Source organism: Lissotriton vulgaris, chromosome 12 (assembly GCF_964263255.1).
Source record: "Lissotriton vulgaris chromosome 12, aLisVul1.2, whole genome shotgun sequence".
Taxonomy (NCBI): Eukaryota; Metazoa; Chordata; class Amphibia; order Caudata; family Salamandridae; genus Lissotriton; species Lissotriton vulgaris.
This window is the reverse complement of record NC_141700.1, coordinates 492,050,561-492,075,490: the sequence shown is the minus strand read 5'-3', so window position 1 is coordinate 492,075,490 and position 24,930 is coordinate 492,050,561. Positions and strand designations below refer to the sequence as shown.

At 49.1% G+C, this 24,930-nt stretch overlaps 1 protein-coding gene across 2 annotated transcripts in view; it reads left to right on the top strand.

Moving 5' to 3' along the window:
* LOC147677582 (chymotrypsinogen 2-like) overlaps positions 1–24,930 on the top strand; it is a 61,640-nt gene that overhangs the window by 11,765 nt on the left and 24,945 nt on the right. The window contains exons 2-3 of one of the 2 annotated variants that reach the window (XM_086945241.1): positions 2,028–2,131; positions 17,998–18,077. In XM_086945241.1, the coding sequence (XP_086801367.1) occupies positions 2,028–2,131; positions 17,998–18,077 (184 nt within the window). Of the gene's footprint in view, positions 1–1,969; positions 2,132–17,997; positions 18,078–24,930 lie in introns of those variants that run through there. The other variant, XM_086945240.1, reaches the window with a different exon arrangement.

Below are 24,930 nucleotides of genomic sequence, written 5' to 3'. Positions count from 1 at the left end.
TCCATGTAGGTAAAAGCATCAGTGGAAACGGTTAAATGATTTTTTTTTAAAGTTCCGAAAAAAAATACGTAAATAAGTATTATTATCGGACAGGAAGTGCTTCCTTCTGGAAAAGGTTCAATGCTCCGTCCCTCGTCGCCAATTTGTTGAGTAAATATCAACAAGTAAGAGTTGTAGAAACAAGTTTATTCATACAAATGAAGCACTCCCTGCATACAGCTCCAATCTCTGAGAAGATCGCCAGTAACTGACCACTATACAGTTAAGGCAAACAGTACATGTACAGCGAACTGGTGATGGTCTCGAGTGATGCACAATTGAACAATAATAACACTCGAGACCAAATTGAATGAAAACAATAGCACGAGTCGGCGCGAGTCCACGTGGAGAATACACGAGGAAAACCTCGCACCAAGCATGTACTCGCGCTGACTCGCGCACAACACAACATTTTGTTAAGCGCTCGAATGCCCATGGTCGTCTTGGCGCTAGCTGAAAGACCGCAAGAGGAATTAACCCGAAGTTCTTTTTACCTGGACATTAAAAGCCAAGTTTTTAGCAATTTCCTGAAAGCCAACAAATTTGGTATAGACTTGAAAGGCCCCCAGATATTCTTTTGAAAATATACAACGCTAAATGTGTGAGTATAGCTACTTTTGGAGCTGGGATTTGGGGAATTTGTAACTGTGCACCAATTCAGCATGTGGAGGATACCTTTTTGAGATTTCTGTCGGTAGTCCCTGCTAGCTCCCCAGTGCATAAGTTCCATAGTGAGTTAGGGATACAATATATTTCGGACCTAATCAAAGCACAGCCCCCACTGCTCTGGCATAGGATTTGGTCGGCTAATAGTACAGGTTTAAATAAGGAAATTTTAAATGATGCCATGAAATGAGACCATGCTGGTAAAATTGTGTGGTTGGAGTATGTTAAGAAATGTATGTGTGACATTGGAAAACCAGAATATTTTTTAAAGCCAGATTCAATGCTATCAGTTACACGTAAGGAATTTAAAAGAGTCTGTATGTCACACTTAGAAGTCAATAGATTAACACAGGAATTGAATAAACCGAGGGTTATGCAACATCAACTTATCATCACTACACTAAATATACAGCCGTATTTGCTGTTGTGCGCTGGGGGCTATGACAGATTTGTGCTTAGGCGTTTTAGATTTGGAATTTTTCATTGTTTTATCAGCTATCCCAAAATTAATGACTGGTCTGGAGACCTATGTTTGTGCCCCTGTGATGATATATCAGTCCACCCACCATGCATGTAATTTTATTTTGTAAATTTTACATGAACGAGAGGCGCAGATGGATTATTCAATTTTTGAGAAAAGGGGGATAGAGGCAATGTCGACCTGCACTGTATCATTTACTTATGATGAACAGTCCTCACTGTATTGGATCTGTGGGTGGTTTTCTGAAAAGTGTTATAAGGGCAAGGAAATTGGTGGTGGTATAATATTTTTTAATTACTGATGCAATGTGGGCAAAAAATATGTAGACATAGTAATCCCTGATTGTGTATAATCAGTTATGAATGAGATGAAAAGCATCTGATTGGTATTATGAAATGAAACTAGTTTGCTATACATATTTCTGTTGTGTATGAAAACGTTTTTCAATATGTATTAGTATGTAATGTTTTTAACTGTATGCTTTTATGATTTTATGTGCCTAAAATCGAATAAAGCTTATTTTGATTTGATTTGATATGAAGGGAAAGATTATTCCAGGCTTTTGTGGCTCCCACGACAAAACCTCTGCCGCCCCAGGAGGCGGGCTTATACCTATGGCCCTATGTATTCAAGCACACATGTACCTAGATTGTATGAGCTACAAAGGACATTTGAAAGCTCTGCATTATCTAAATGTGAGGTAGAGTATAAAGCTTTAAGTGGATTCATTCTGATAGGGATTTTTAATATCCTACATAGCCTTTTACTGCCTTTAGGAGCCAGATGCTTTTGCTCTGGGTATTTGGTATAGTAGCACTAACCCTTCATTTTCATTTCCCAGGCTGTGGTGTTCCCTCCATTAGGCCTGTCATCTCTGGCTATGCTCGTATTGTGAATGGCGAGCCAGCAGTGTCCGGATCGTGGCCTTGGCAGGTGTCACTTCAGGTAAGGTGACTTGGAAATCTTTCAGCGCATACTTTCAGTATTGGGTTAGAAGACAATAGATCCTATTACTAACCACAAACAGGTCTCTGATCATTGGCACTGCTGATGGTTCACCTAATGTAAATGTTGCAAGCTACATATCATTGGCTCTGGTAAGGGACTGTGGGGCATATTATCAAGGGGGTTTATCTCCGCTTTTTTGGCTTTAAAAGCCAAGAAAGCGGAGATAAAATTATCTCCCTATTACCTAACTGTCGCTAACACCAGTTAGCGACAGCTAGTAGGAGATAGCGACCATCTTGGGCCCCACTTTGCATGGCAGTGATATTTATCACTAATGACATGCAAAGTGGGCGTGCCAAGATGTTAGCGACTGGAAACAGTCGCTAACATCGCTATCTCCTATTACCAACTTATGGAGATATTCACGCTAAGCGCGAATATCTCCAAAAGCTAACACCTGCCCTGAGCAGTTCTTAGCCATGTTATACAATGGTAGCTGGATTACATGGCTAAGACCATTAGCTCGGTAATGCATGAATATCGCTGACTTTTCAGCGATATTCATGCATTGCGGCCGATTTTTATCGCATTTGCGATAAACCTTGGTAATACCAAGGTTTATCTGCGATAAAAATCGCCGCAGCTCAGCGGTAAATTTATGTCTCTAACCAAGCAATAGCGATAATTATCACTATTGCTTTGTAATATGTCCCTGTGATACAGGACCTGTGACGTGCCCATTATGTGGGCTGTGAGTGGTGTCAGTGATGCAAACAACAATCATAATGCACATCACTGACATCAAACAGCACCCACATCAGTGGCATCACCCCAGACCCACATCACGATCATTTCCCTTTGCCAACACCATGAACACAACACAGGCCACACACCACTAAGACCTCTCAGATGATACATCACTGGCAAAATTAAGGACCCATGTCAATGACATTCAGGGCCCATGTCTAACTTCAGAGTCCATGTTAATCACCTTGGGGTTTATGTACTAATATTTCTCGCAAAGCAGCCAGACAAGTTGCATAAAATGCAAAATGCAGCATGCATAGAAAGATTAGGTATAGAAAGAGGAAGTAACAAGGAGAAATAAAGATATTTCTCCCTGTTACGCTTTAGTCAAGATGGTGCATCATTTTGGTGCAATCCCATGTTTACTGACTTTAGTGAATCTGGGATTGTATCAAAAGACATGGGTGGATGCGGTGGAATGCCCTAAGTCCACCCGTGGAACACCTTCCTGACACATTGTAATGCAAGGCAGCAATGTGCACTGCCTTGTGTTACTTCGGGTTTACTAAAACACAGAGCCATAAATGGTGACTGTGTGTGGCTTAGTGAATACCATTTAAGGACGTGTGTTGCCTTGCAATGGCATGTGTCACACAAGGGAAACACAAGCCTTTAATAAATATGCCCTCTTATGTATTGTGTGCAGGTTGTAGGCTGGTGAATAAGGAGTTTGTAGGTACCTTCAGCATAACCACTAGTCACTAGCCTACAAGCCTATCAATAGCTATGTCAAAATGGCAAGGGTGCGTGCGTTGCATGCAGGATTGTTTTTATGCAGGAAGGGGCACCTTACAGCACAAAAATATTCACCTGAGGCATATTACTCTTTCTGTGTGTGCTACAGAATCTGGGAATGCGTCCAAGCCTAACTTGTGGAGTGGTAACAAGGCCCCTTCCATGGACAACCATTGGGGCATATTTACAAGCCCTCAGCACCACCGGAGCATCACTTTTTTGGATACTGGGGTGATTCAGTGCCATTTTCCATATTTGCAAGATGGCGCTAAGCCACTTTGGATGGCTGAACGCCACCTTGTGAATATGCCCCTTTCCGCCATAGTCCTTTGCAGCAAAGAGGCGTGCAAAGAGTGTTGCTGTGGGTGTTCCACTGCAGCACCCATTGCTTTTTGACGCTGCTCCAGATTTACAAGGCTGAGCCAGAGCAAAAAAGGCATTAGAATGGTGCAATGAGGAGAAATTATTAATTTCTCCTTGTGTTTTGCTCTTTCCATGTGCGCTGTATTCTGCAGCACACATAGAAGGTGCAAATTGCCATTATTGATTTGTTTATGTGCAGGAAAGGGACACCTTCCTGCACATAATCATAGTCCCTGCAGCCAGGCACCCTTGCAACATGGTGGCCGGGTGCCTGCACTGGCTCTATGCAGTTTTTGTTGCACTAGGGGAAATACAGGGGTGCCCCATATTCTTGTAAATATGGTGCATCCCTGTGTTTTTAAAATGTTGGCGCACTGCACTGCCAAATTTGGTGCAGCTCCGCGCTTTCTTGGGAATATCCCCCCTAGTCTTATACAAAATGTTCTCCCTACTCTTGCCACCATCAACGCAAATGTCACAGTAACCTTTGTACTCATGCACATTTCAATAATGCTGTGATGCATCCTCAGGTACATCGAAGACATTGACATCTCCTCTCCAGTCTTCTCTGTCCCACCCGGAGTAGCTCACAGGCTGACCAACCCTTCAGCAGCCACATACAGTACTTGCTCCAAGAACGTCACCTGATCCCTGTGCATTTCTCCTTAACCGACAATGCCTCTTTGCTATAGGCTGATGTGGTGCTCATGCTGTGTGCCCACCAGCTAAGACCTGTCATTCTCACTGAACCCGGCTCTCATAGCAGCCTCACCTCAAAGCAGGCACACTTGTAAATTGATACTTGTAAAGCGCACTACTCACCCGCATGGGTCTCAAGGCGCTTGTACAAATACCGCTGTGGAACCCCTCTGGCTTTCCCTGTGAGGCTTCCACTCCTGGGCACCCCCAAGGTGGAGGCCAGGCATCCTTAGCGTTGTGGGGGCCGTTGTGGAGATTAAGCAAGCTATTGCCCTGAGTTGCAGAGTGGGACTCCATGATTGGAATAGGCACCGAGGCGAGAATTATCAGGTCCATGGAATTTTGAGCCCAAGACCCGCCGAGGCGGGGAATTGTACCCTGGTCGCGGGCTAGACCTCTGCATCAGGGTCTGCCGCTCTAACCATTGAGCCACACTTCTCCACTTGTATAATGAAGCATTCCCCAAAATTATCATTAGAGGCACAATACTCTGGTATGTGTGCTTCAAAATGCAGCACTCCCGCAAAGAGGAAGTAACGAGAATAAATATAGACATTTTTCCTTGTTATACATAGGTCGGGTAGTTGCACCATTTTGGTGCAAACCCAGGTTTATTGATTTTAGTAAACTGAGTTTGTGCCAAAATATATGGGTGGATGCATGGGAATGTAGCGTTGCATGGTGCAAAAGTGATGCAACCTCGTGATAAATATGGCCCCTGACTCCCAACTCCAGAAAAGCTTCTCACAACCCTGGACTGGCCGCGAGAGATGTCCATTGCATTAAGTAGCATAACAAAATGATGCCTCCCCCGTAGAATGCGATGAGGAGCCTCCCATGTCTTACAGATATTCATTGGCCGTGGGCTGAGTGGGGCTTCCCTGAATGTCTGGGGCCCATTGAGGTGTTGTGGGCCCCAGGCACAAGAGCAGTAGCAGGGCCTTGGGTTCCACCCTTGATTGCATTAAAAACTTCTTTAGAATTTCACCATGCACGCAACAAGTGCTAAGGCATGCATTACAAATGGGGAGGGGTGAACTTAGGATGACTCTCCCCTTCTACCCTTAGCATGGCAGGTGTTTGCTCCTTCTAGTGGTGGAGTAGGTCTATGCACCGCCTCTTCATTTTCTCTGCTCTTTGCTTCGAGAGCAGACCTACAGGGCCATGTTTATCAAACTTAATGCAGTGCAGGAAGTCATCTTGCTGCACTGCGCTACAGGGAAAGGGCAGTAATTATCCATATTTCCCACATTATGGTGGATTCTTGCATTTCCCAGCTCTGGCACACAATATGCTGCCTAGCGCCAAGGCAGGCACCCTTGCACCATGGTGCAAGGTTTCCTACATTGCACACAGAATGGTTTTTGTGCAGGAAGGGGCACCTACCTGCCCAAAAACGACCCCCTAAGTCATTTCCCTCTTTCAATGTGTGCTGCAAAGTGCAGCGCAGATAGAAAGAGAAAAAAATAAAGATATTTCTTCTCTGTAAGCCTCCCCTGTGAAAGCATAGAATTCTGGTGCATTCTCAGGTCTACCAGTGATGGGATATCAGGAAAAGTGTCAAAATCCATGTGCGTTGCATGGGAACACCCTGGAACGCCTCCCTGAGGCAGAGTAACAAAGGGTAACGATTTGCACTGAGTTGCAGTACTCCAGATCCACTCAGGGCCACTGAAGGGGGACTTGCATGGCTTGATAAATAGCATTTTAGGATTGCATCACGATGCGTGGTGCAAAAGCGAAGCAATCCCTCGATAAGTATGGACCTCACTCTGCGGTGATTCTTTTTACAAAAAGTCATCTAGGTTATTGAAACTAAGAGGTTATCACGCAGCACTAAAAAATGAGCTGTTTTTTATGTTTTATCAGCAAAACCAATCCTATCATTGGTCAAGAAACACATTTTTGAAAGCACAGTTACAAGAGACTTTGCAAAGTGTCAGAACTGCAGGAAATTCCAACATCGTTGCATGTTTGTCCTGTCAAGCATAGGTTTTGTACAAAACTATGCTTTAACCAGTGCTTCATTTGTAAAATAAAGGGTGCCAATGGCCACAACTCTGCTTGTATGCCCGCGGCCAGGGCTTCAAATGTCTGCATGCTGAATACCAGGGCTGTGCAATCTTCAAACCACCTCAGGCTTTTAATTCACTAACAGACACCGCCTTCCACTTTATCTCCTTCAGATTCCTGCTTCCTCTTTTTGTACTGATTTCTCCGTCCTACTCTTCCTCTTTCTTTCTCCTTTTTGTGTTTTTCCATCTTTTGCTCTCAGGAAATGTCTGATGAGGAAAAGTAAGTGCTGATCTCAAACAATGAGTGACTTTGGCCCTCACTGGCAACCAATGGCTCAAATTAGGCGCTTGTTGTAGGAGAGTAGGGTCTGCAATCCTATGATCACCCAGATTTTTTGCTTTTGTTTCACTGGTTTACGACTTTCTCTGGCTGTGGGCCTGCCAATCAGACCCACCGCCTGGCTGTTCTCTTTCTAAATTACGATATGTACCCTAGGTGCATTTACCAATTGGTACTGGGCCACCTTATCAGACCCTGTAACTCAGGGCATAGGTGTACCCAGGGCCGCCCGGGGCTGCAGCATGTATTATGCCACCCCTGGCTGGCCTCCTAAATTTGACACAACTGGCTGCATGACAGCTGGGGCGAAGTCGTGTAATCACCCTTTGCTTTAGATATAGTAGCTCTATACATAACCATACAATGGACACCCGAGTCCCTATCAGTCACTCCTATGGCAGGCCTTGACAATCCTGAAGGCAGAGTGCATGGGCTCGCGTGAACTGTGTTCTGGCCCGAGCCGAGCCGGTTGCAGCTTGCGGAGAAAAGACCCAATGGCTGTTCCATGATAACGCGTGCCACATCGGTAACTTCGGTGTCGCGTTATCAAGACATGTCGAGTAAGGTGTCATACGAATCGGGATGCTGCCCTCTCACCAACTCTGGCGACGAGGTTAGCATTCCGCCCTTCTAGAGGGACACGACATGTACGTAACTGTGAACCCCGGTTAAAGTTAACGAAAGCCTCAGCTCCACAAAATGGAGGCTGCCACCACAGACACGAGTCTGACCTCCTGCTGCTGGGAGTCCTTCCAGCGAGGAGCGCTTGGACAAAGGGTTTCCTGTCGAGGGCGGTGTTCGCACCGTCCCAGACAGGGTTTGTGTATTCTGGGTAGGTAGGGCTTTTGCGAGAAGGTGACTGCGGAGTGGCACCCCGGTGCTCACTACGCATCTGCCGGTTAGAACCAGTTCCAGGGGCGACAGCCCTGGCCTGGGGAAAGTCCGGCAGGGGAGAGGGGTGTAACTACCCCCCTTCCTGGTCCCACCCTTAGGGCAGGACCTAGTCATGTACCCACCCCTTTCTTTAGGATAAAGGCCGGAGCGGGGACCCTTCCAATTTAGATCATCTTTGAATCAAGAATACTTTCTACGAAAGGACTTCAAGACTCTTCTCAAGATTTCTCCCTTGTGGCTAAGGAGTAGTCACCCTGCATCAGCGGGCACCATCTAAGAACTCTGCGGTTTGCTGTAAGTCCTTCCTCAAGGAATCCGACGGCCCAGCTCGACGAGAACCGGCTTCCCTGGCACCTCTGACCTCTACCCCCGTCATCAGCTCAGCTGTGATCTGTGGGTGCGACGAGACCTCGAGGGACCGGCCATCATCAGAACCTGCACGCTCTTAAAAACCAGCACGACCATCGAGGTAACTCTCTGGTGAGTGCTCTGGGGTCCGAGAAGCCCCGACCCTGAGCCGCTCCAGCTCCGAAGTGCAGTCCCCCAGCATCTCCACGATCTGCGTGGGGCCCTTCTGCTCGCTGCTCAGCACGTTGTCTGGTCACTAGCCGCTGGCTTGTGTCCTTCTGTGACGACATCCGAGAATTATCACTGCCGGTCTGGTTGCTCCAGACTGGCCCTTGCTTCCATCTTTTCAAGAAGCACCCCGGACCCTCCTGGTCCACTCAAGACGCCGACAGCGTCATCCGTCGTGGGACAGCTCGCACCTCCACCGTGGTCGCCGACAACGCCTCCTGGTCCGTGAGACTGCAGAGCCTAGCGTCGCCCACTCACCTGGTCGAGGTGACGGCCAACTGGTGCCTTCCTGGTACCCTCTGACTACTGGCTAGTAGTACGAACTTGGTCCCCTCTGCTTTCAGGTTTCCTCAATCTCCGATCCAGGCTTGGATCTCTACGAACTATTCATCACTGGTCGCCGGCCAGCAACTCCTTTTCTTCCGGCTCCTGGCTCATCAGCGAAGACCCCGACGCCTGTAAGACTTGTGCAGCCGCAGCCCTCGTGGCTAGGTAACTCGGCATTTTAGTGCCTGCATAGCCTCCTTACTCTAGGGTCCCGAGTCCCTCGCTTCCGACTTGCCTTAACCTTTCCGTGTCCTCGGACACTTGTTTTAATTGTGCACTTAAAGTATTTGCTAAAGAGATTTGGTTTGTGCTAAGTACCCTGTCCTCATAAAGAGTACAGGGCTGTTGTGATTCTTAATAAATATACTGTTTATTTTCATAACACTTGTGCGGTGTCCTTTCACTGGGTGTTCAAGGGGTACATGTGTGGTAAACAGCTGGCTTAACGCGCCCTCTCGAGTCTTTAGCCTTAGACTGCTCGTATCCACGCTACTAGGATAGCTGGTCTATAGGTTGACTTACAACCAAACACCATAAGGGTCGTTGGAACGATACATAGCGGTCGCTAGAATAGCGAACGTTGCATATCGGGCCAACTTCTCACATTGGTGAGCAGCGGTTGGGATTTGAGCTTGCTGTTGTTTTACCACACGTATCCTAAGAATATCTTGTTGAAAGATCGCGCAAGTACTGCTAGTACATATAACTAAAGCTTAGAATACTCTGAGTTCTACTGAACCAGCTGTTGTAGCTCCTCAAGGCTTAGCACACCTTGGCTACAACTCTTAGCAAGGGATCAGTAGGAAAACACATAGTGTAGGTAGGTGCATCACTTACACCACACTAGAAACAGTATGTCGGGCCAAGGAGGAAACTCTGAGTCTCCCCTTGTGTCAGTTGACCCTCCACAGGTCATCCCTTCAGGATATACTGTGCTGAGCTTCAAGGAGTTAAGACGACTGTGTCACTCCCGGAAGATTCAACAGGGGTCTAACCCCACAATGTCCTTTCTGATTGGTCTCTTGGAGACTTATGATGCCAGGAGAGCTGAGAAACTTCGTAGCTCTTCTAATCCAGAAGGAGACATGCCTCCCCTCGAGGGAACCCGAGATGATCCTGACCTCATCCACCTCGTAACTGAGAACGAAGAGGGAGAGGAGGACGAGGATGAGGACCTCTCTGGGGACGAGGCAGATAAGGGACAGGTAGAAGTCGTCAGACTAACACGGTCCAACTTAAGCAGACACGATAGTGGTACTGGGGGAACCCCGGCGCTACTGTCGGTTCCGCTTAACCTGGGGAATGGACGAGCCCGATCTCTGTCAAGAGACTCTGGCAGATCCCTTCATACCAACGGCTCTCACAACTCTTCTCAAAGAGGGATGACGTCCCCTCAGAGGAGAGTGTACGAAGCGAAGGAAAGGGCAGCTAATCTAAGGATCGAAAGGGAAGAACTTGCCCTGGCCAAGGAAAAGCTTGCTTTCGCTAGAGAGCAACAGTTAAGTGGGGCAATCCCCACTGGTGGCAGCAATGTACCTAGTAATAGGGAAAAGAGTTTCGATACGAAACACCTTGGTAAGATAGTGCCCCCCTTTAAACAAGGGGACGACATCCACAAATGGATTACTGCTTTGGAGAGGGCCTGCACTGTGCAAGGCGTTCCCCAGAGTCAGTGGGCAGCTATCTTGTGGCTCTCCTTTGAAGGAAAAGGAAGAGACAAGCTCCTCACCACAAGGGTAGAGGACGCTAATAATTACCAAGTCTTGAAGAATACACTCGTTGAAGGGTTCGGCCTAACCACTGAGCAGTACAGGGTGCTGTTCAGGGATACCCAGAAAACGCAGGCTCAAGACTGGTCTGATTTTGTCGATTGTGCCACTAAGGCTTTTGAGGGCTGGTTGCTGGGCAGTAAGGTTACTGATTACGCAGGATTGTATAATTTGATGATGAGAGAACAAATTTTAAACAATTGTCAGAACCAGTTGTTGCATCAGCATCTTGTCGACTCGGATCTGACCTCTCCCCAAGAATTGGGAAAGAAGGCAGACAGATGGGTTCGTACGAGAGTTAAACAGAACCAGGGCCAGAATCAAGGTGGTCAGAAGAAAGCAGACCAAAAGGGTAAAGATTCTAAGGGGGAACAAAATGACCAGAAGTCTTCGACAGGTCCCCAACAACCCAAAGAGGGTGGGGGTCAGGCTCCCCAAAAGAAGAAAGAAGGCCAATCCAAAAGATGGTGCCAGTACTGTAAAAGTAAATCTCACTGGTTTAGTGAGTGCACCAAGAAAGGAGGAGGGCAGACTCCTGCCACTGCAGCCCCTAAGGCACCTGTGCCCCCTAGTACAGTCAGCAGTGGTAGTGCGCCTCCCAAGGGTTTAGTAGGGTTAACCCTGGGTTCTGAGGGGCGTGACAACTTAGTTGGCACACTCACTCAGGCTGTCCTTGTCAGTACAGGGGACGCGGACGTGTCCCCTGACATAAGTCCCAATACGCTGGGCAAATACCGACAGACGCCTTTCATAAATGGAAAGATGGCTCAGGCCTATAGGGACACTTGTGCCAGCGTCACCATGGTGACGCCTAACTTTGTGGACCCTGGACAGATCATGCCAGGTACAGAATTCCTGGTGACCAATGCAAGCAATGTCACTACCCATCACAGTATGGCAGTTGTAGCTTTCTCCTGGGGAGGGGTAACTGGCCAAAAGAAGGTTGTAGTTAGTCCAGACCTCCCAGTGGATTGTTTGTTGGGCAATGATTTGGAGTCATCACAATGGTCAGAAGTGGAGCACCGGACTCACATGGAAATGTTAGGTTTGCCAGCACATGTGTTCGCTGTGACTAGGTCACAGGTCAGGAAATGCCCCACTGAACAGGTGCTGGATCCTGGAACAACGGACCAGACACCTCCCAAGAAAAAGAGCAGTAGGGTTAAGGCTGCGCCTTCCCCCTTGCCCCAGGTCGAGGATCAAGTCTCAGAGGAGGCTGACCTACAGGAATTGAGGGAAACTGAGCCTAGGGAGTTCGAACTTGATCAAGTTGAATTCTTGGGCTCAGGGGGACCCTCAAGGGAAGACCTGGGGAAGGACCAGTTAGACTGCCCTTCTCTTGAACCCCTCAGACAGCAGGCTGCTGCTGAGGCTGCTGGGAACGCCACAGGTACCCACAAGGTATACTGGGAAGATGGACTCCTGTACACTGAGTCAAGAGACCCCAAGCCTGGCATGACCAGGAGGCTGGTCGTCCCCTTGTCTCAGCGTGGTTTCCTACTTACCTTGGCCCACGAGATTCCCTTAGCAGGTCACTTAGGCCAGACGAAAACGTGGGACAGGCTTGTCTCGCACTTTCACTGGCCTCACATGAATGAGGATACCAAGGAGTTTTGCCGCTCCTGTGTCACTTGCCAAGCCAGTGGTAAGTCAGGTGGCACGACAAAGGCCCCCCTTATACCAATGCCTGTGGTGGGGGTGCCCTTTGAACGGGTGGGGATCGACATCGTCGGTCCCATGGAACCACCAACAGCATCAGGGCACAAGTTTATACTGGTGGTAGTGGATCATGCCACCAGGTACCCTGAAGCTATTCCCCTTAGGACCACTACAGCACCTGTTGTGGCAAGAGCCCTGGTTGGAGTATTCTCCAGAGTGGGCTTCCCTAAGGAGGTCGTCTCCGACAGAGGTGCAAACTTTATGTCGAGCTACTTAACTGCTATGTGGAAGGAATGTGGTGTCAACTACAAGTTCACTACACCCTATCATCCACAATGCAATGGGCTTGTTGAGAGATTCAACAGGACCCTAAAAGGGATGATTCATGGACTACCGGAAAAGCTTCGGCGTAGATGGGACGTCCTGATCCCCTGCCTCTTGTTCGCCTACAGAGAAGTCCCACAGAAGGGGGTTGGCTACAGCCCTTTTGAACTTTTGTACGGGCATCCTGTAAGAGGACCCCTGTGTTTGGTGAAGGAAGGATGGGAGAGACCTCTCAAAAAGCCGGCAACCAACATAGTGGACTATGTGCTCGGCCTCCGCTCGCGGATGGCTGAATACATGGAGAAGGCATCCGAAAACCTTAAGGCCAGCCAAGAACTCCAAAAAGCTTGGCATGACCAAAAGGCTGTCTTGACTGTTTACCAGCCCGGACAGAAGGTGTGGGTGTTGGAGCCAGTGGCCCCAGCAGCACTCAAGGACAAATGGTCCGGGCCCCACACCATCCTGGAGAAGAAGGGAGAGGTCACCTACCTGGTCGACCTGGGAACTCCCCGGAGCCCCCACAGGGTGCTTCATGTCAACAGGCTAAAAGCATATGTCGACAGGAAGGACATGAGTTTGCTCATGGCCCTAGATGAGGGACAGGAAGAGGAGAGTGACCCTCTCCCCGACCTGCTCACTCAGAATCCTGACGATGGCTCGGTAGATGGTGTTGTCTTTTGTGGCAGCCTCTCCGAACATCAACAGAGCGACTGTAAACAGGTTCTTCAGTCGTTCCGACATCTGTTTTCTCTGACACCCAGTCAGACCGATTGGTGCACCCATGAGGTCGACACTGGTGACAGCTTGCCCGTAAAGAGTAAAATCTACAGGCAGCCTGATCACGTTAGAGACTGCATCAAAAGTGAAGTGCAGAAAATGTTGGAGCTGGGAGTCATTGAACCCTCGGATAGCCCTTGGGCTAGTCCCGTAGTTCTAGTGCCGAAACCTCACACCCAGGGTGGTAAGAGAGAGATGAGGTTCTGCGTAGACTACAGGGGTCTCAATGCAGTCACTAAGACTGACGCCCACCCAATACCAAGGGCAGACGAGCTTATTGATAGGCTGGCTTCGGCCAACTACTTAAGTACGTTTGACCTGACAGCTGGGTATTGGCAAATCAGGTTAGCTGAGGACGCCAAGCCTAAAACGGCATTTTCAACCCCTGGTGGGCATTATCAGTTCGTGGTGACGCCCTTTGGTCTGAAAAATGCACCTGCCACCTTCCAACGGTTGGTGAATCACGTCCTTACTGGGATGGATGACTTCTGTGCGGCGTATCTTGACGATATTGCTGTCTTTAGCTCCACCTGGGAGGATCACCTGGTCCACCTGCGGAAGACATTGGAGGCGCTGCAAGCAGCAGGCCTCACTATCAAGGCCACCAAGTGCCAGATAGGGCAGACACAGGTTGTATACCTGGGCCACCTTGTAGGTGGAGGTCAGGTTCAGCCACTGGAGAGCAAGATACAGTCAATCAGGGACTGGGCTCCTCCAACCACCCAGACTCAGGTTCGAGCTTTCTTGGGCCTGACTGGTTACTATAGGAAGTTTGTCAGGAACTATGGTTCCATCGTGACACCATTAAATGAACTGACAAGTAAGAAAATGCCAAAAAAGGTTCAGTGGACAGCGAGCTGTCAAAAAGCATTCGATGACCTAAAGCAGGCCATGTGCACGGCGCCTATCCTCAAGAGTCCGGACTACTCCAAACCATTCATTGTCCAAACAGATGCTTCTGAGTTGGGTGTGGGAGCTGTTCTTTCTCAACTGAATTTTGATGGTCAAGACCAGCCCATTGCTTTTATAAGCAGAAGGCTGACCCCTAGAGAGAAGAATTGGTCAGCTATCGAGAGGGAGGCCTTTGCTGTGGTTTGGGCCCTGAAGAAGCTGAGGCCATACTTGTTTGGCACTCACTTCAAGATTCAGACCGACCATAAGCCCCTCTTGTGGCTAAATCAGATGAAGGGTGAAAACCCCAAACTGCTTAGGTGGTCCATTTCCCTACAGGGGATGGACTTCACAGTGGAACATAGACCTGGTACTGATCATGGCAATGCCGATGGGCTCTCCAGATATTTCCACTTAGAACAAGAAGACTCACCTGGTCAAGGTTAGCTAGTTGTTCCGACGTTTGGGGGGGGGTCATGTAGGAGAGTAGGGTCTGCAATCCTATGATCACCCAGATTTTTTGCTTTTGTTTCACTGGTTTACGACTTTCTCTGGCTGTGGGCCTGCCAATCAGACCCACCGCCTGGCTGTTCTCTTTCTAAATTACGATATGTACCCTAGGTGCATTTACCAATTGGTACTGGGCCACCTTATCAGACCCTGTAACTCAGGGCATAGGTGTACCCAGGGCCGCCCGGGGCTGCAGCATGTATTATGCCACCCCTGGCTGGCCTCCTAAATTTGACACAACTGGCTGCATGACAGCTGGGGCGAAGTCGTGTAATCACCCTTTGCTTTAGATATAGTAGCTCTATATCTAACCATACAATGGACACCCGAGTCCCTATCAGTCACTCCTATGGCAGGCCTTGACAATCCTGAAGGCAGAGTGCATGGGCTCGCGTGAACTGTGTTCTGGCCCGAGCCGGTTGCAGCTTGCGGAGAAAAGACCCAATGGCTGTTCCATGATAACGCGTGCCACATCGGTAACTTCGGTGTCGCGTTATCAAGACATGTCGAGTAAGGTGTCATACGAATCGGGATGCTGCCCTCTCACCAACTCTGGCGACGAGGTTAGCATTCCGCCCTTCTAGAGGGACACGACATGTACGTAACTGTGAACCCCGGTTAAAGTTAACGAAAGCCTCAGCTCCACAAAATGGAGGCTGCCACCACAGACACGAGTCTGACCTCCTGCTGCTGGGAGTCCTTCCAGCGAGGAGCGCTTGGACAAAGGGTTTCCTGTCGAGGGCGGTGTTCGCACCGTCCCAGACAGGGTTTGTGTATTCTGGGTAGGTAGGGCTTTTGCGAGAAGGTGACTGCGGAGTGGCACCCCGGTGCTCACTACGCATCTGCCGGTTAGAACCAGTTCCAGGGGCGACAGCCCTGGCCTGGGGAAAGTCCGGCAGGGGAGAGGGGTGTAACTACCCCCCTTCCTGGTCCCACCCTTAGGGCAGGACCTAGTCATGTACCCACCCCTTTCTTTAGGATAAAGGCCGGAGCGGGGACCCTTCCAATTTAGATCATCTTTGAATCAAGAATACTTTCTACGAAAGGACTTCAAGACTCTTCTCAAGATTTCTCCCTTGTGGCTAAGGAGTAGTCACCCTGCATCAGCGGGCACCATCTAAGAACTCTGCGGTTTGCTGTAAGTCCTTCCTCAAGGAATCCGACGGCCCAGCTCGACGAGAACCGGCTTCCCTGGCACCTCTGACCTCTACCCCCGTCATCAGCTCAGCTGTGATCTGTGGGTGCGACGAGACCTCGAGGGACCGGCCATCATCAGAACCTGCACGCTCTTAAAAACAAGCACGACCATGGAGGTAACTCTCTGGTGAGTGCTCTGGGGTCCGAGAAGCCCCGACCCTGAGCCGCTCCAGCTCCGAAGTGCAGTCCCCCAGCATCTCCACGATCTGCGTGGGGCCCTTCTGCTCGCTGCTCAGCACGTTGTCTGGTCACTAGCCGCTGGCTTGTGTCCTTCTGTGACGACATCCGAGAATTATCACTGCCGGTCTGGTTGCTCCAGACTGGCCCTTGCTTCCATCTTTTCAAGAAGCACCCCGGACCCTCCTGGTCCACTCAAGACGCCGACAGCGTCATCCGTCGTGGGACAGCTCGCACCTCCACCGTGGTCGCCGACAACGCCTCCTGGTCCGTGAGACTGCAGAGCCTAGCGTCGCCCACTCACCTGGTCGAGGTGACGGCCAACTGGTGCCTTCCTGGTACCCTCTGACTACTGGCTAGTAGTACGAACTTGGTCCCCTCTGCTTTCAGGTTTCCTCAATCTCCGATCCAGGCTTGGATCTCTACGAACTATTCATCACTGGTCGCCGGCCAGCAACTCCTTTTCTTCCGGCTCCTGGCTCGTCAGCGAAGACCCCGACGCCTGTAAGACTTGTGCAGCCGCAGCCCTCGTGGCTAGGTAACTCGGCATTTTAGTGCCTGCATAGCCTCCTTACTCTAGGGTCCCGAGTCCCTCGCTTCCGACTTGCCTTAACCTTTCCGTGTCCTCGGACACTTGTTTTAATTGTGCACTTAAAGTATTTGCTAAAGAGATTTGGTTTGTGCTAAGTACCCTGTCCTCATAAAGAGTACAGGGCTGTTGTGATTCTTAATAAATATACTGTTTATTTTCATAACACTTGTGCGGTGTCCTTTCACTGGGTGTTCAAGGGGTACATGTGTGGTAAACAGCTGGCTTAACGCGCCCTCTCGAGTCTTTAGCCTTAGACTGCTCGTATCCACGCTACTAGGATAGCTGGTCTATAGGTTGACTTACAACCAAACACCATAAGGGTCGTTGGAACGATACATAGCGGTCGCTAGAATAGCGAACGTTGCATATCGGGCCAACTTCTCACACTTGTGTTAAGACATATCCTACTCTACATGTTTGCAGTACAGTTTAGCACCCATGCAAAGTTTGAAAGGTTTGGAGAAAAGAAGTACGCATACGTTTTTGGAGAAAATCCCTATCTTCCATTATTAGTATAGAGGGATTTGCATCAAAACGCACAGGTGGTTGCTTGGCAGCCAAAAGTGCGCTAGCACTCGGAAGAGAAAAACAGCGCCATATCTGCGTAGATATGAGGCTTTCTAGTTTTTCCATTGACACAACACTGTGCTGCATTCATTCAAAAATTAGTACATCTGCCCTGCCTTTGGGGTTACTTTTAGGCAACTTTTTTGCCCAGACAATGTAACAAATCAACACTTTGCACCACTTTGCATCACTTCTGGTGACTTTACGCCGGTGCAAACTGTTCAAACATCTGTCTTGAAGTATTTTAATGCATTTTATTTCTTATTGTGAGTCTAGTAGCATGATTTTTAATCATACAGCAGATATTTATGACATGGGGACATATTATCAAGAAAGGGCAATACATTATCGCCGCTTTTATCGGCAGGAAACTGCAGATAAAGTGGCGATAATGGGCTTGATAATATGACCTTGTGAATTCCCATATCAGCCTAGGTTAACACCAGAACTTGGGCTGCTATGGGAATTCACAAGAGCGTATTATCAAGCCCATTATCCCCGCTTTAGCGGCAGTTTCCTGCTGATAAAAAGGGCGATAATGTATCACCCTTTCTTGATAATATGGCCCATAGTTCTCTGATTTCCATTTAGGTATCTGTTTTCATACTGAACTGACCCTTGTCTCCCTTTCTTACACTTCTCAGGACAGTACTGGATTCCATTTCTGTGGCGGCTCTCTGGTCAACAGCCTGTGGGTGGTCACTGCTGCCCACTGCGGCGTCAGGTATCAATACTTCACCCTTATTTGTTTTCTTTTGGTGGCAGGGAGAGTAGTGGGACTTCAGCAGGGAAGTGGTGTGAACACAAGCGAGCAGTCTTATTTTACTTTCTAGCTGCACACGTGGTTCAGTGAAGTTGTTTATGCAGTAGAGGCAGGGCTCTTCTAAGTGGGCCGGTTCTTGTGGGTGCTCAGCACCAGCAGTTCTAAAAAGCAGGTGCTGAAACAGGTCTCTATTGGGCTCTCCATTTTTGCCCTCACCCTTAGGGTGAGAAAATAAATCTTACATCACAGGCAGTAATGGGTGGCACTGATGCAGAGTTAAATTCAAAGAGACTCGTTGAACAAGTTACTTACCTTCAGTAACTATATATCTGTAAGAAACATTGGTTAGTTAGATTCCTTACCTTAGAATAACCCCCAGGCGTCAGACTGGTTCCAGAAAGCTTTTGTCAGTAGTACCCATGCGCGTCGGTAGGCGTCGTCGTACGGCTCCACGTACGTCGCTGGCGTTGTAGTCGCCGAGATGACGCAGCTGGAGCTACTTAGATGCGCCCACGCATTGACGTCAGTTTTGTACACAACTTTCTGCGCCAGCAACGCAGAGCCATGCAAGATACTGACCACTGGTGCATTGAAACTAGGGCCCTGAAAGGGATGACCTTAACCCTAGAAAATGGGTAGGGCGGTAAGGAATCTATCACTAACTAATGTTTCTTACAAATATAGCGTTACCGAAGGTAAGTAACTTGTTCATCTGTAAGAAACACGTTAGTGATAGATTCCTTACCCTAGAATAGATACCCCAGCAATACCACCCCCGGTGGTGGGTCTGCGAACAAAGATCACACCAGAAAGTCACAGAGAACGGAACGGACAAAGAAGCCGTCTCTCCGGACTTGACTGTCAAGGCAATAATGCTTAGTAAAAGTGTGCAGCAAGGCCCACGTGGCTGCCTGACAGATGTCTTGCAGGGGGACACCACGTTCCAATGCAGTAGTAGCTGCTGTCACCCTGGTAGAATGGGTGCGCAACCCTGTTGGAGGTTCCTTTTTAGCCAGAGAATAACAGGCCCTGATCCACAAGATGACCCAGCGGGAGATAGTCCTCTTGTGTACAGCCTGGCTTTTCTTGGCGCCCACGTCGCCAACAAAAAGCTGGTCATCCACCCGGAATTGTTGTGTGCGATTCAGATAAAAGGAGTACGCACGTTTTGGGTCCAGATGGTGGAGCCTCTCTTCCTCTCTGGAAGGGTGCGGAGGAGGAAAGAAAGTGGGCAAGGTGATGGTTTGCCCGATGTGGAAGGCAGTGACAACCTTTGGCAAGAAGGAAGGACAAGTGCGAAGCACAACCTTGTCCGGATGGACCGACAGAAAAGGAGGCTTACAGGAAAGAGCCTGGAGCTCACTCATGTGCCTAGCGGAGGTGATGGCAACCAGGAAAGCAGTCTTCAAAGTCAATAAACAAAGAAGACAGTTGTGAAGCGCCTCAAAGAAAGCCCACATCAAATAGGTAAGAACCAGATTCAAGTCCCACTATGGCATTACAAACAGAATAGGAGGGAAAAGGTGAGTAATGCCTTTGAGAAATCTACTTACAACACAGGACTTGAAAAGAGAGGGTGGATCAGGGAGCCTGAGAAAGGCCGACATTTTAGAAAGATAGCCCTTTATAGTGCCCAGAGCAGAGCCCTGCTGGGCCAGAGAAAGAAGGAACAAAAAGACTTCTGAAAGAGGGGCAGAAAGGGGATCCACAGCCTTTGCTGTGCACCATGCCACCATTTTTTTCACCTGCAGGCGTATACCGATTTAGTGGAGGGCCGCCTGGCCGCCAGAATGATATCACAGACTTCAGGGGGCAAGTCAAAAGGAATCATATGTTGCCGCTCAATCTCCACGCATGTAGGTGGAAGCTGGACAGGTTTGGGTGGAGGACCGTCCCCTGCTGCTGTGACAGAAGATCCTCCTGAAGAGGCAGTCGGATCGGGGGATCCATGCTCTTACTGAGTAGCTTGGGATACCAAACTCTTTGACCCAGTCCGGAGCCACAAGAATGACTTGGGCCCGGTCGCGCCTGATCTTCTTCAGCACTCTGGGTAGAAGTGGTATAGGCGGAAAAGCGTACAATAGACAGCAGCTCCACTCGCGAAGAAAAGCATCACCGAGCGAGTGCTGTGTTCTCTTCGGTGGTGAGTAGATCTAACCAAGGCTCTCCCCACTGTTGAAAGAGACCTTGCGCCACCTCTGAGTGAAGACGCCATCTGTGATCCATCATGCACCTACGGCTGAGGTTGTCCGCCCTGGTGTTCAAAGAACCTGCCAGGTGTTGAACCGTCAAGGAAATGCCTTGACGGTCCAGCCATGTCCAGAGGCGCAGAGGCTCCTGACATAGTGTCCACGACACCTCCCCACCTTGTGTGTTGCAATACCACATGGCGGTGGTGTTGTCTGTGAACACCTGCACAACTCTCTCTTTGACCGAGGGAAGGAATGCTTTCAGTGCAAGTAGCATCTCCCATGTGGCCCCCCCATCCCAGTAGGGATGCATCCGTCACCACTGTGTGATCCGGTTGGGGAAAGGAGAGGGCTCTGCCGCTGACCCAACGCTGGTTCGTGAGCCACCACTGCAACTGTTGTGCAGTACCCTCCGAGATCTGGACGTACTCGGACAGGTCCCCTTGATGCTGCGCCCACTGGAACTTCAAGTCCCACTGCAGAGCCCGCTTATGCCATCTGGCATGATTGGTCAGCAGTATGCAGGATGCCATGAGGTCCAGCAGCCTCAAGGTCATCCTTACCGAAACCCAGGACAAGGGCCGAAAGATCGGAATCATAGCCCGAATGTCCTGGACTCGCTGATCGGGAGGATAAACCTGAAACTGAGCCATGTCCAGAACCGCTCCAATGAAAAGGAGCGTCTGAGAGGGAATCAGGTGTGACTTCGGCACGTTGATGGAGAACCCCAGCAAATGCAGGAGATAAGCCGTAGTCTGGAGGTGGGAGACAACTGCCTGGGGCAAGCCCGCCTTCAACAGTCGGTCGTCAAGATAGGGGAAGACTGAAACCCCTAATCTGCGCAGATGAGCTGTGACCACCGCCATCACTTTCGTGAACACCGGTGGGGCGTTGGTAAGGCCAAAAGGGAGCATGGTGAACTGAAAGTGCTTGTGGCCTACCGTGAACCGCAGGTAATGCAGGTGGGCCGGCAGGACGGGGATATGAAAGTAAGCGTCCTGCAAGTCCAACGCTACCATCCAGTCTTGCAGGTCTAGGGCATACAAGACCTGAGCAAGTATGAGCATCTTGGACTTCTCCTTCCAGAGGAAGCAATTTATGTTCTGAAGGTCTAAAATAGGACCCAGGCCCTTGTCTTTTTTTGGAACCTGAAAGTAGTGGGAGTAGCAACCACGACCTACTTCTGGTGTCAGAACCCCCTCGATGGCACCCTTGGCCAAGAGGGCAGCAACTTCCTGCTGGAGAAGTGCCAAATGATCCCCTGACATGCAGTGGTACCGAGGTTGCATGGCTGGAGGGGTATCCTTGAAAGGGAGGGAGTAGCCCCGTCGGACTATCTGCAGAACCCACCTGTCCGAAGTGATGGTGCACCAGTGGAGGAGGTGATGGTGAATCCTGCCACCCACTGGCGTGTGGTGGGCCTGAAATACCAGACTAGGAAGTTTTGGGGGCTTAGGCTGCCCCGTGACCCACCTCTGCGGGTCTCACATCCATGGCTGCGCCGAGACTGTTGCTGCGCAGGCCCGTGGCTCTGAAACTAACATGTTAGGGCGCCCCTTCCTTGAACACGAAAGGAGCGAAAAGCAGAAGTGGAAGGAGTGCACGTGGCCGGAAGGCCCAAGGACTTGGCCGTGGCCCGCGAGTCCCTAAAACGCTACAACACACTGTCTGCCTTGTCGCCAAAAAGGCAAGTGCCATCAAAGGGCATGTCCATCAGAGTGTTCTGGACATCCCCAGAAAAGCCAGTCGTCCTCACCCAGGCGAGGAAATCGCTCTCCCCGGCTCAGCGGTGTCAAGGCCACAACGAATCGTAAACTTGGCTGCATCCCTCCCCTCAGCAATAGCTTGGGAGAGCACCATCCGGGCCTCCTCCGGACAATGAGGCAGCACCTGCGCAACCGTGTCCCACGTAGAATGGGAATAATGGCCCAAGAGGCATGCAGTGTTCACAGACCACAGGCCTGAACTGGTGGAAGTAAAAATGTTCTCCCCAAATTGTTCCAGTTTATTGGATTCCCTATCTGGAGGTGTGGAAGGGAATGTGCTAGGGGACGCAGAGGCTTGGCCAACCAAGATCTCAGGGGTAGGGTGTAGGAAAATAGGGTTGCCCAGGGCCGGGCGATGGTGTAGGGCCACGTTCTTATCCACATGAGCCCCTGTGTTAGGCCTGGATCAGGTGCTCAGAAGAACGTCCAAAAGGGCATCATTAAAGGGCAGCAGCGGCTCCGTAGATGAAGACACCGGCCGAAGCACTTCTGTCAGGAGGTTAGTCCTGACAGCCACCGTAGGGAGCTCGAGGTGGAGAGCCTCGGCCGCCCTATGCAGAATATGTACCACCCTCCTCCATAGCCACGGTAGGAGCAGATAGTGTGGTAGGTTCTGGAGTAAATTCCAGGTCACCTGCATCCTCATTTCCTCTTCCCAGTCTGGGTCTAACTCGCACTGGGCTGCGAGAGGGTCCTCAGACTCCTCCCAGTCCTCCCCGTTCTCCACAATCTGCCGGGCAGACGGATAAGAAGGTGGATGGAGAAATGGATAGAAATCCCCCATCGGCATTGGGATCATCTTCAATTGACTCCGGTCCGGCACCGTCCCCACGTCGGGGTGGAAGCCGGGGACAGCGTCAGTCGGGGAGCTGGCCGACGCTGGCGGCAGTGCCGCCGAAGTCAGTGGAGCTCGTACTAGGCCAACCCCCATCAGCTGGGATCCAAGCATGGATCCATGGGGGGGGTTTCTCGGCATCGAGACCGGCGTTGTCGACGATATTGGGGCCAGAGCCGACGAGGTCGAAGAGTGAAGACCCCCAGTCGGACCTGCGGGGCCCGAAGGCATGCCGACGGGGTCCGACGGGCCAAAGACGTGTGCCATGGCTGACAGGAACTCCTGCAGCTGGGCCTGAGTCGCCGATGGATCCGGAAAGGGCAGTTAGGCCATCAGCAAATGCGTAGGCTCCGCCGGAGCCGAGGCGCCACCCGCACCCCCAGCCGTGTTGCACGACAGGCTAGGGAAAGGCGATGAGCAACGTCACTTTTTCGTCTTTTTGTGCTTCGCCTTACCTGATTCCAAGTGCGAAGACTTCGTCGAATGATGGGGATGGTGGCTCCGCGACCTGTCCCTCGTCTTCCCACAGGGACTTTGAACGGCGTGGAGCCGACTCCCGGGCCTCCAACAACTTTCAGGACCTCCCCTGCAAAGATTTTAGAGCCAAGGCCCGGCATTCGGGGCACGACTCGGAGTCGTGGTCGGGCCCCTGACAGTAGAGACACTCATAGTGTGGGTCCGTCACCGACATTGTGAAGGGACAAGCCACACAAGATTTAAAACTGGGCATCACTACACACCAGGAGTGAAAGACTCAAATAAGAACAGACAAAAGTCTCAAAAAAGTCAGTAAAAAATTGACTGCGAGTACCCCTCTCCCCAGATCTGTGCTTGCTGGCACGGAAAAAGAAAGAACTGATGTCAGCGCGTGTGGGCATGTCAAAGTTGCTCCAGCGACTTCATCTCAGCGACTACGATGCCAGCGACGTACACGGAGTCGTACGAAGATGCCTACTGTCGTGCAGGGGAACTGCTACCGAAAGCTTTCTGGATTCAGTCTGACGCCTGGGGGTTATCCCAAGGTAAGGAATCTATCACTAACGTGTTTCTTTCAGATGTAGGGGCATATTACCAAGGCAGGCAAAATGAAATTATCGCCGCTTTTGCGGCTGTTTTCGGCCGAAAGCGGTGATAATTTCTTCGCCCTATTAGCAAGCTGTCGCTAACGGTACACAGACAAAATATCGAGTTTTAAATTTCGATATACAATTATATCGAAGTTTAAATATCGATGGGACAAAATATCGAAGGTAAGTAATATCGACAGTCTTAATATCGATATTAGTATGATATCAGTAATATCGAATTAGCAAGCTGTCGCTAACGGTACACAGACAAAATATCGAGTTTTAAATTTCGATATACAATTATATCGAAGTTTAAATATCGATGGGACAAAATATCGAAGGTAAGTAATATCGACAGTCTTAATATCGATATTAGTATGATATCAGTAATATCGAAGTTATAAATATCGATGTCAATAATATCGAAATAAATAACTTCGATGTTACTAATATCAATTTTTAAATAAATTTAGTGTATATTATATTGTATTTATTATGTTTTATTATTTATTTTTAATGTAATTTAATTAAATATTGTCTTTTACTACTGTAGCGGGTTGTGGGTTTATAGGGGAATAGGGTGGGAAGTAATTTAATTATGTTAAATTAATTATTAATTAATAGGAATTATTAATTAATTAATTGAGAATTAATTTTTAATTAATTTTAATTAATTGATTAATTGATAAATATGTTCTGTAGCGGGTTATGGGTTTATAGGGGAATAGGGTGGGAAGTAATTTAATAATAATTAATTAATTAATATATGTTTGTACATATTTTAATTAATAATTAATTGGTAATTAATTAATATTAATTAGTTAATTAATTAATATAATTTTGTACATATTTTTAATTATTAATTAGTTGGTAATTAATTAATATTAATTAGTTAATTACATTAATTAGAGAATTGTTTATATATAATTTTTTGTTATTCTTAATTAATTAATTGGG